The 12,321-nt window shown below is 41.4% G+C and overlaps 1 protein-coding gene across 8 annotated transcripts in view; it reads right to left on the bottom strand.

Annotated features, from left to right (window-relative positions):
- Positions 1 to 12,321, bottom strand: part of LOC106969548 (contactin-4) — an 884,673-nt gene that overhangs the window by 14,895 nt on the left and 857,457 nt on the right. For 7 of the 8 annotated variants that reach the window (XM_027042501.2, XM_027042502.2, XM_053219037.1 and 4 more), the window contains 4 exons: positions 8,880 to 9,000; positions 4,600 to 4,758; positions 1,778 to 1,927; positions 181 to 251 (listed from right to left, as the gene is read on the bottom strand). In XM_027042501.2, the coding sequence (XP_026898302.1) occupies positions 181 to 251; positions 1,778 to 1,927; positions 4,600 to 4,758; positions 8,880 to 9,000 (501 nt within the window). The remainder of the gene's footprint in view (positions 1 to 180; positions 252 to 1,777; positions 1,928 to 4,599; positions 4,759 to 8,879; positions 9,001 to 12,321) is intronic. The other variant, XM_027042504.2, reaches the window with a different exon arrangement.

The following is a 12,321-nucleotide window of genomic DNA, read 5'->3' on the forward strand; positions in this document are numbered from 1 at the left end:
CAATTGATGGGCAAGTGCTACCTTTTCTTGCTGGCAATTAGCTATGTGAGAGGGGGTGTTTGCACTCAAGTAAATTTCAGCTCTTAACAAGAGATGAGAAAATTTCTTCTATTTGTTTAACATAGAGAAAAAAAATAGCCTAGGCTAATGTATACTCCTTTTGTTCCATGATTCATTTACCTCCCAGGTTATAACCAGTTCAGATTTGCTGCCTCCGCCACCACTGACGTTAGCTGGGGTGACTTCGGGGACTGTGCAGGAGACAAAAAAACAAGTCATATCTGGTGTTAAAAGCAAATGAGAGGAAAGAAGGTTGCCTGACAGAAGTGACTCACTTTAAGAAAATACTCTGATAAACATATATCTTTGTCTTTTGAGATCAGAAACAGTGTGGTCAAGTGGCCCAAAGCATCAGCTTAAAGAAGTGAAACGTACCATGGAAACTGCCATTAGTTACCTGTTTCCCATTCAACAAGATATGCATGTTATGTGACATGTGTGACCAATTGTTCAGCTCCGTCCCTAGAGGCCAAGCTTCAGTGGCAGGAGGAAAGGACAGAGGTTCTGGTTCTATTGCTTGGATAGGCATTTATTAACCAGGTGGTGATACACAAAAGACAGACAATACACACTCTGCCCGTGCAGAGCTTACAACCTAGTTGAGGTAGAGCGCACATGCAGAACATACAGAGGAATGGTGACAATAAAGAACACGGTGCAGAGAGAATGGAGAAGTGCAGTGGCGTTCTGAAGTAGCAGGCTGCTCAGAGTAGGGATGGGCTAATGGCGTCTCGGAGGAAGGTGAGTTTTGAGCTGGGTGCTGAAGGAAGTGGTGGACATAGGTTGACCCCTGGCTCACTGTGCTTAACCTCTCTGATCCCCAGTTTTCTCTGTAAAAGAGGGGAAATTAGGCTAGCTTCCTCCCCAAGATTGCTGAGAGGAGTTAATTAAGTTACAGTTTTGGAGGGGTGGGGGGGAAGAAAGCATGGGGATTAGCTACATTATCATCAGGGAAACAAAAGACCCCATTGGTGTCTGGGTGTGTTCCCTTGGTTAAAGCCAATGAAATAGGTCTAGATGGAGTTTTGTGCAGGAGTAGGGTCAGACTTCCCATCTGCTCAAGGACCTTGCTATTATTCTTTCAACAAACATTTGGCATTATCACAGCTGGGGACTCTACAAAGACCCACACCTAGGCCTCCCACATTACATGAGAGAAGGAAATGTACAACCAATGCAGATGAATTCATGTTACTCCCTCCCTGTGCTCATTCTAAGCTGTGCTTACAGAGGGTCATACTACACATACATACTGGCCTCGTATGAGTGAGCAGGATGTTCTGAATCTTAGCTTCTGGGAATGGCTTATACTCTAAGAAAAAAATCTTACTAAATATTTCTGAAGAACTTATTCCTTGCGACGAGTGATTTCTGTGTGTTGAATTCATTTGAAATGTGGGGTGTGCCTTAAAAAGTAAATCCTGGTTGAAGAATCTTGGTGACAAACGAACCATTGAAGGAAGAGGTGGTGTTTGGAAGAACTAAGCACAGAGTGTCTCTCCCTGTACAAGGAGACCCAGGAATGAGTGAGAACTTAACTCTTGAATTCAATAAACTGAGCATCTGCCGGTCTGGTTTCTGATCATTACGAACATTCAAGGGAAGGGGGTGCTAATACAGAGCCTCATTAGGGCTGAAGAGCAGGAAGAATTCAAAGCCTTTTCCTAAGGAATAATAGCCACTGGCACAGACTCTCCGTGTCCTAGATACTACTCACGAGCCTCTTCTGTCCTCCGCTTCTCCGAGGGCCGGCTGGGTTCCCCGATCCCAATCACATTGGCCGCAACAGTGCGGAATTCATACTCGACCCAAGGGTTCAAACCCACAACAGCCGCTGTGAATGTCTTCCCATCAATAAGTTCTGGCACTGAAAGACATCAAAAGGTGGAGATACTTTACAGGATTCCATGTTAAGCAGATAGGAACTTCCATCCGTCATGATTACTGTTACTGTGTGCAGGGCATTGTAGGTGGTCTGAGACTAGTTGTACAGCAGCTGTTACAAGCAAGTCATCCCAGAACTCTCTATACTAAACTAACAAGTTCAAATGAGACACCAGCAGATGACATTACAGTATTCAAGGCCCAAAAGTGCTTGACTGTAATCATGACTGTTGTTACCTGACACGTTTTTCAGCATTTACCGTATAGTATTGGGCACACTGTTCAATTTCTACAATCATTCTATGAGTAAAGTAAAATTGCTGTGTTTATTTATACAGATGAGGAAAATGCGCCTTATAAAGATTGTTACTCATTCAAGATTGCGCTGGATTTGCTCCTTTGTCCGTGTGTTCCAAGCTCTATAACTTAACATAATAATGAATCTACAATATTACAATTCCGTAATATTGCTGACAGTGAGCTGTACTAACCTATCTCATGAAAGAATCTGTAACCACAAAAGGAATGGCCACGAAGCACACAAAAAAGAAGTCAGAGAGGGAGAATTTGACAATATTCACCTACTAGTATTTGGAGAAGGGCTCCCTCCCAAGAGGACATGGCCCACTGTTTTGACACCATAAGCCATGAAGCTCTGGACATTGCCTCCGTGCTCACTGAACAACTTTTTGAATTTTAAACTGGTTATCATAAAGATGTCCCACGTGAGGGGTACCTGGCTGGCCCAATCACTAGAGCATGCGACTCTTGATCTCCGGGGTCATGAGTTCAAGCCCCACGATGGGTACAGAATTTACTTAAAAAAATAAAACAAAAAAAAATAAATAAAGATTTCCCATGTGGCCCAGAAGATTCAAAGGGAGGTTCCCTGTGGCAAAGCTGAGGCCATCACACTGGTCACTAGGATTCGGTGGCTGCCAGCCTCCTTATACCACAATTACACAGTCCTAGCCTACAAAGGTAAAAAGTGGGGCTCTGGAGTCAGATCATCTGGATTCTAAACCTGAATCGACACTTAGTAGCCCAATGACCTTGGGCAAGTCGCTTAACCTTTCCATGCTTTGGTTTCCCTATCATACGATGAGGCTAATAAAAATATCTATTCACAATGCTGTTGAGAAAATCCAAGAAAAGCACTTAGCAGAGCATATCATGTAGCACATAGCAAGGGTTCAACAAATTCTAGTGTTTTTTTTTTTTGTTTGTTTCTTTTTTTACCATCACTATCATCAGCAGCGGCAGCTTCATCCTCCTCTTTTCTTTCATTATATTTCTGTAGCACTTCCTATTTTTAAAAAAGTTTCACAATCATTTCTCTTTTGGGTCATAACCAAATCTTATCATGCCCATTTCACAGAAGAGGAAGATGCATAGTTGTATAGAGATGTGCTGATTAGCAGGGTCAGGGCTAGAATGATCCCCTAACTTTAAGATTTTTGCGTATCTTTCCTTCCTAAGCACTTTTGAGATTCAGAAGAAAATCAATGAGCTGGAAACACACAAACCCATTTCTGAGGTTGGATAAGCTGAAGTAAAAAAAAAAAAAGAGGTTGTGAAAATCAATAGGATTCATCTGAATTGCAGAAAACCAGGCCTATCACTCCATGTATTTCTACCTCAAGACATTAAGGTCACACAGCCAACTCTTAGGAACTAGAAGAGTGTGTATCTTGCTTGCAAAAACTACTTGTCTGTCCATTTTTCCTCAAATGAAACCTAGATAAAATAACAAAAAGAGTCAATTGGGGGGGGCAGGGAAGGTATGGTCAACTCACATTCCTTTATTTTTCAAGTTTGACCATCTTCTCAGGGCTCTGCTCCACCAGGGCCATGGGCCTACCTGGTGGGGCAGATCTGAGGGCCTCGCTGAACCATCCAATCTGTAGTAGTGACAGGCGATGTGTACAAAGGGCAGGGGCTTAATCAACACAAGTTTATGACCTGCGCTTACTGGGAATTCCTTGTTCATGGGGAATAATTGCAATCCCTGATCCCCATCATGAGTGGGGTTCAACGGGTTACCTGTACCTGCCGGTGTAGGGTAGGCACATGCTGAGCCAGGCAGTGTAGTACGTGTGTAGCCCCCAACATCTAAGGGCATCACAGACATACTTTTTAATATAACAAAATCTCATACCTCTTTATGCCCAAATTTAGCTATCTAAATAAAAATGGGCAGCAAGTCAAGGGGCTCCAGGCAGTCTTTAGTTATTGTTTTTTTTGAGAACACTATATAAACTTTTACAAAGGCTATGTAGACTAGCATAATCCACTGCTTTTCAAAGTATATCATTAATAGTACACAGATAATTTTAGGTAATAAGCAGATTGATGCATTTTATTTTTACAACTAATGTATTTTATCATGTATGTTAAGAAAAAATATAACCAACATACAGATCTATCATGTGATAGACATTGTTGCTTAGGATAAGTTAAAAAACAAACAAAGAGCTGATATAAAGAAAAACATTAAATGAATGATAGTACCATTAGATGAGGTCTAGAAAACATTTGTAGTTGTGTCTGAATGAGAACCTAGGTGGCCCTTGGTTTCTGCCACAGTGCTTTGTCCATTATGCTGAGTTTCAGAAGCCCCTGTGAAAGACCAGCACCAGGCATCCAATATGGTACCTGTATTGACTGCTTGCCAGCCTACGGAGAACGGAGTCCTGGCTTGAATGACATACATGGTGATGGGGCTGTGGTTGTCAGGCCCGGGTCTCCAGGAGAGCTGAGCAGTGGTATCTGTAATTTCATCTATGGTCACAGCCTCTGGGGGTCCTGGGGGACCTGTGAAAGAGCAAGACCCTCAGAAGGGAGCAGTGCGTTCAAATGTCCAAGCAAATGATTGCTTAATTGAATGCAGAGCTGATCCATTCAACCATTTGTTCACCCACTCACAGATTTATCACTTGTCAGTTCCCTTTTGAATACCTCTTTGGGTGTCCAGAATTCTTCTGGCCCTGAAACTACAGAGATGAACGAGACATGGCCCCTTCTTTCTTTCTTTCATTTTTTTTAAGTTTATTTATTTTGAGGGAGGGAGAGAGAGAGAGAGAGAGAGACATGGGGGGAAGGGGCAGAGAGAGGGAGACAGAGAATCCCAAGCAGGCTCTGCACTGTCAGCACAAAGCCTAATGCGGGGCTTGAACCCATGAAATGTGAGATCATGACTGGAGCTGAAACCAAGAGTCAGATGTTTAACCCACTGAGTCACCCAGGCGCACTGACACGGCCCCTTCTTTCTAGGGGCTCACTGTATAATAAAAAAAAAAAGGTAAACAGAATTAAAATAGAGTATCTGTTCCAAATGCTAGCAGAGAATACTGGGATACCACAGAAGTCCAAATTCCTTAATTCATCTATCATATGTTTACAGGTTTCTGGTATGGGTCAGGCAGTGTTATCTGTGGATAGAGTAGTGATAAATGAAGATAAGAGTCTTTTGGAAATGGTCATTTCTACCACTGAGGCTGCGGATGTGAGCAGAGAGGGCTTTAGAATGTTGGTGGTCGCAGCACTGCTCCTACATTCCCATTCCTGCTGCACTGTAATTACTAACCCCGCTGCTGTCCCGCATCATATGCAAACACACGCTTGTATGCAAGGGAGCTGCTGTGAAAATGACCAGTGCTCAAAAGAGTCACCAGACTGTGGCTTTTTCATTGGAACTTCAGGACGGGGCTGGAATCTAAAGACTCTCTCTCATTTGCAGTTTCCGTAAGTCATATCTCTATTTTTCCACTTATCTTCCTGATGTTCATTGTTTCTGCCCATGTACTTAAACCATGGAGGCAAGAGGAAATCAGTTTTAAACGAAGGCTTGGAAATCATAAATAAGTAGAGGGATGGAAAGCAGTAGGCAAAAACAAAGTATCAACACGGCCCAAGCAAAGACCCGGAGCTGTCCTAGATTCCAACAGAAAAGCTCTTAGTAGGCAGTTAAATGTATCTGTGGCAAGGCACAGGTGACCACCTCAGGAAGGAAGGTGATTGTGAGGGAGACAGGATGACAAATCTCATGTCCCTAAGGAGGGATTAAGGAGATATTCCTAGGAGGGCTTTGTTCAGCCCCATAGAGCTTTCAAGTGTACTGCTAAATATGACTGGGCCAGGTCACCAGGCAGGGAAGAAAGAGACGTCTAGCAGAGTGCTGAAAAGTTCAATGTAATTTCCTGAAGTAAGACTTTGTTCTGAGATTCACTCTTGTACCCTTCCTATGATGTCCTAACTTTCTCTTTCTTTTTTAAAAAATCATTTTTATAGACCTACAGGTGAGACTAAATTTAGCTTCTCCCTCCTACTCCTGAATGAAAGGTCTGGAAATCTGTATGCTGAAACTGATTAATTTTCCATGGTGACATTTGAACATGTCAGTCTAATGCCACCTGGATAGAGCGGAGGCAAACTTTGGTCTTAACCAGATAAAGTCCAGAAGACAGTACCATCTTCTTGTTTCCCACTAGCTTTCTTATCCTAGATCTATGCCCCACCCCCATTTCAATGGGTGCTCTTTTCAGGGCCTTTAAAATCAAAGTACACAAGCACAAAAGTGTTCCCCTCCAAACTCCTCAATAAATTAAATTGATAGGAATTATCTGAGCCCATTGCTGTCAACCAAATAAAGGAAATGAAAGGGTGTATGAACTTGGCCATTGGAGATGAGATGGTACTTTCAAGCTTTGTTGACGCTGTGTGCTCCTGACCAGTGTGGAGATATGACCTCACAGAATGTTTACCAACTTTGTCTTGGGGAAGTTGGGTCACTCTTTCAAAATGACAAAATGAGCAAATGTTTATCCTCTGAACAAAATGTTCACATGGCCAGGAGCCCACAGATGTTTCTGTCACAGGCAACAGAAGAGGGAATGTTGGTGTGAGAACAGTGATTCTGCTGCTCTCCCAGTGATGAATGACCTTTCCACCTGTCTTAGTGCAACAGACTAAATAAAGCAGGTATCCGAGAATCAAGGAAGCTGGAGCCGAGACTCAAAGCTTTACCAGTTTCAGATACACAAATCTCTTACAGGGCAGTGGAATGCATTTCTGCATCCTTTCTGTAATATGCAGAAAAGCTGCAAGAGCAGAGCTAAAGGAAATAAAAGGAAAGATTATGGTTTAAAATGGCATATTAATTTATTGGCCTTATTAACTGATTAGACTAGATTTTCTTTTAGACTGAGTTTGCAAATTCTTCTTGGTATTTAATGTTATTTTCTGTGAAATGAAGTATACAATATCATTTAAGAACTTCAAGTATTACTGATTTAAATATTTATTAGTCTAATTTATTGGTGTTTAAACTGCTGATCTGAACATTATCCTAATTAAATAGAGGATAAATTTTCAGCAACAGAATTCTTTTGTCCCCAGGGGTAGAGCAAACCAGCTCTCATGTATTTTAAAGTGGAAATAAACACGTTTCTATAAGTTATTCAATGGGCAGCTCAACCCAGGTTGCAAGTTTTTTTTCTCTTATCTGACTCTTATCTGTACCATTACCTACAGAAAGGTTTTTGTAGGCAATTTAAAGAGGAACTAAAGCAGACAGGATGGAAAAGCTATTTTTCTTTAACCTCTCTTGACAATGAGTTTAAGTAGCTAACTCCCACACATCTCCCCCACTCAGGTTATGCCTAGAGGGCACAGCAACACTTCAGTTGCTTCCCACAATACTTTGTTCACCCTGCACTCGGATTCACCCTGCCTCCACAACTAATTTCCCCTGGAGTTTTGTATGCTTGCACTCAAAACTCTGCTGGCTAGAGATTCCTAAACACCAATAGTTAGGGTTCAGATGAAGGAGGTGCTAGACAAGAGAGTATTTTGATGTTCTGATTTGGCTTTACTTTCAATACTTTTTCTGAAGCCACTGTTATATCAGTGCCCTAAATCACTAATTTGACTTAGCCCAGATGAAACATCAAAAGGCACTTTTAATACTTTAGAAAAGCCTTGTGCATGCATCGGTTTGATTTTGGTACGTATCCTGCTTCCCAAAGATTTTAATTTCAATATAAAAATATTTCTGGGGCACTTAGGTGGTTCATTGGTTGAATGTCTGACTCTTGATTTCAGCTCAGGTCATGATCTCACAGTTTGTGGGATGGAGCCCTATGTCGGGCTCTGTGCTGCCAGCGCAGAACCTGCTTGGGATTCTCTCTATCCCTCTGTCTCTGCCTCTCCTCTGTGCGCACACGTGTGCGCACTCTCTCTCTCTCTCTCAAAATATATAAACTTAAAAAAATATTTTTTAAAACTCCATTTACTTCTGTTCCTTTATAAACTGGTTTCTTGGGGCTCAGGCAGGGCCTGTGTAGCCATTAGGTTGAACTTAGGCCATGCTGATTGTGCTCAAGAAAATCTCACAAATGTCATTTTGTCATTTGTCATCAGCCTCCAGCTTATTTACTACATCCTGGGCAGTTCCTCTAAAGGCATATTTTAAGAACTGTATAGAACTATTAACTTTAGGGAAAAAAGGGAACTGAGAAAATGTGGTGATTTTTCTGAAGCCACTGTTATATCAGTGCCCTAAATCACTAATTTGGCTTAGCCCATATGAAACATCAAAAGGCACAGTTTGATCCTTCTTTAAACTATTTGCTTTTGTTAATCCAAAATTATTCTAGAAGGTCATATCAACTCCAACAGCCATAAATCGGGGCACTCGGGGCACTCACAGGAGTTATTTTCAGTATGGAGTAACCGGATTTGCTCTGCACTTTCTGGTGATACCCCTATGAAAAAGAGATCCGCACAGAACTTCTGTAGGCTGTTAACCACTTTTACAATGTTCAGCTTCTACCTGACTTTCTTCCATAATTCTCAAGTGGTGAGGTTTTTAGAAATCTGTGCAGCGGTAGATATCATAAAAGCGTTTCAAGAAGAGAAACCAGAATTCCACATACCTCTGACAATCAGGTCTGCAGCAGCAGACAGCCTGTCTACACTTGTTTGGACCATGCAGACGTATTTCCCAGCATGCTTCAGCTGGATGTTTCGGATCATCAAATCACCAGCTGAATCCTGCTGATAAAGTAGGGGAAAGTGGCTACAATTACTTTTTAATGAGCTCTAAATATCATTATCACATGAAGGACACTGTGACTAATGGATTTATTTTACACTGGCTGATGAAAACATTAGTGATGCAAGCCATAGCCTATTAAGAATATGTGAGCCTGCTTGAGAGATAAAAACGCCAACATTTTCAGGACACACCTTAGACAAGACCTCAGGTATGTGGCTTCTCTGGGTCTCTGGAGCAGTTTGCACCCATGTTGGAAGCACTTAAACTACTTACGGTGGCTCTCGATTTAGTCCTGTGCGTTGCTTCAGATATGCGCTGAGCCTGAAGCCTTCACTGGCATTCCAATACTTTGGAACTCTATATTTAGAAAGGGGAGGCAAGCCCACATTTGGAGGCATCTGCATTTTACTGCACAACTCTGTCTCATAGCCAGCATTTTGATTGCTCCCAGATTTGAATTAAAAGATTATGAGGACCAGACTCTCTAAGGAAATCTAGCATCACCTAGTGTGGAATGCTGCTAATTTGTTTTTCAAATGCCAAATGCAAGTTTGATTAGCAGATGAATAGGACTGATTACATCCCAGTATGGATGTCTGTGTGCCACAGAAATATTTCTACTCATCCACCAGCATGGTACTTTTAATAAATATGACAAGATGTCTCTGCAGGTTATCGCAAAGGTGGCATTTTAACCAAAGAACATGGCTACACCTTGGAGGGTGGTTATTCAAAAGCTTGGAGAACAGGTGGCTTGCGTATAAGTGCTCTCTACAGGCCAGATTCAGGAAGCTATGCTTACTTCTAACCTCCCAATGGATAACAAGATAACATAGGTTATTTTGGCCCTGTTGCTGTTCTTCCAAATGACAATAATGTTGGATAATGCTTAATAGTATTAGAATATGGGAACCATATATTAAAGCTGAATACTCACATGTTCTACGAGGTCAGTGCTCTTGTTATCCTTACTTTACAGATGAAGAAACTCAAGCACAAAGAGGTTCTATGACTTGCCTAAGGTCACCTAGGTAGTAAATGGCACAGCTGGGATGTGAACCCATAAGGTCAGGCCACTCTACCATCCAGAAAGACCTTATTCTCATTCTAAATAAGGTGTACTTAATTCCCTTTGTTTTAGAGCAACACATCCCAAATTTACCCAGGACAATGGAAGACCTGGAACTGCCAATAGTTGTAAATAGGTTGAGAAGAGAGGCTCAAGCATTCAGTGAAGGGAAAGTTGATGGTTGGTCCTCAGCTATCTTGGGCTGTGATTTCATGAAAGTCTCTGGGTATTAGCTCACTGACTAGGTGAGGTTGTGAGAATCAAACGAGACCGTACATGTACGTGAAATCCTAAAAACTGTGAAGCACAGAGTGCAAATTGGTATTACTGATGACCATGAGCGATCATGTCAAAGGTATTAAATCTAATTCAAGAAGAACTGTGATTTTTTTTTTTTTACCTGAAATCTGTTTCATTTTTAACACTTGGGTTCTCATTCAGATTGTATTTACTAATCAAGTTTTATAACTGCTCAGTAAAACAGGATAATAATTGTTACCCTATCTCACAGGTTTTCTGTGAGGATTAAAGAGCCTATATACATGAAAGTGCTTGATAAATCAGCAGGCACTTTGCAAACAGAAGCCATCATCGCCACCATTATTGGTACTTCTTTACCCAAGACATTCGTGTGTTAGGACTCTTGAGTATAGGTTTCAACAGAAAATATGCCTCACGAGGGGGCACGTGCAGGGAAGACAGAAAGCTATATTTGTTTTAAGGAAATGTATACACTGTGCCAATAATCCATTTTATTCACCAAGGGCTTAAGGGCCGAGGAGACTAGCTATAGCCTGGAAATTTCAGAGTACAGCAAAGTATTAACAGAATGTGCTGTCTTTGTTTACAGATTTTGACCAGAGTTGTGTTTTTAAAGTAAAACTGAAACAAAGACAAAAAATAAAGTCAGGATTGAGGAAAGAGTCTCACACAAGGAGACCACAATAACTTTCTCTTTTCCTTTGAAGTCACCCAGATCAAACAGTTCACTGAGATCTACATTCATGTTCCCACCACAATGAACAAAACAGCACCAGGTTATTTTCCCCTGCTGTGGTCTGTTCTGTTTCTGACAGAGCACTTGGAGGCTGTCAAAGGACAATGGAATAACAGCTTTTCCAAAAACTGCTCTAGGCTGGCTCTCCCAAGCATAACTTCCACTATGCTGACCCAGGAAGCAGAAACTGCAAAATGGCTTGACTTCAGAATTGCTTCCTTACCTTTTCTATTGACAAGTCCTACCTCTACAGACATGAACGATCCTGGTAGCTAATATACTTATTTCTCACAATTTGTAGTGCTGTCCTGAATCTTGCACTTATTAGCAATAACTGATTGGTGTTAGCAGAGTTTCACAGAACAGACAAGCATTTCCCACAGGAAAGGCTAACGAGAGTGATTCCACAGATAGAGCTCTCTACGGAAGGTGGTCATTAGAGCTTGACTCCATTAGGGGTGTCTCCACCTGTGCCTCAGCCCTGGCTGATCAACAGCCAGTCCAGCATAAAGTCCTCATGTGTCTGACTGGCAGGGCATTTATTTCAATGAGTCAGGCAGCTGTTCTAATTGGTTGGTGCCTGTGCTGTTCTGGGAGATAATATTTTTAGCATCTCTCCTGCCCAAGACATTGGTCTTAGTATGAAAATGAATATTCTGCTTAATCTATGAAAAGTTTTCTCAATTTATAGTTTCCTGTTATTAACATCAATGTTACTCTTCCTTCAATTAGTACAACTATTTAAATGTATCAAATACTTCTTTTGTGGTAGGCATTGGGCTATGAACTTTTCTAGACCCGGAGGTATTTAATATCTTCAATGCCCTTGTGAAATTAATATTTCTCCCACTTGGTTTCCAAGCTGCATCATATCAAAGAAGTCCATAATGCTTAATATTGGCAATTTCATACAGCCTTTCTCAACCAGGGTTCCAAGAGGGAATCCCCTAATGACCCAAGGCATCCACAGATAGAATAATCTAACTTCTCTCCTACGTATCCAAAATAGTACCAGTTGTATATGATATCTGGGAAAATGGACAAAATGCTCAAAAATAACTCTTGGTGTTCTGTGAGAGACATCATTTGAAAAGGCAGCAAGAATGTAAGTCAAGTAATTAACATGAGTAGTAATATATATGGTCGAGTGGAAAGCAGATCCTCAACCTATCATCTGGATAATTTTATAAACTAGCCCACTTATTCTCAACATAAGGGGGAGGTGAGGCAAAATGAAGCGGGCACATTGGATTC

This window comes from Acinonyx jubatus, chromosome A2, assembly GCF_027475565.1.
Source record: "Acinonyx jubatus isolate Ajub_Pintada_27869175 chromosome A2, VMU_Ajub_asm_v1.0, whole genome shotgun sequence".
NCBI lineage: Eukaryota > Metazoa > Chordata > Mammalia > Carnivora > Felidae > Acinonyx > Acinonyx jubatus.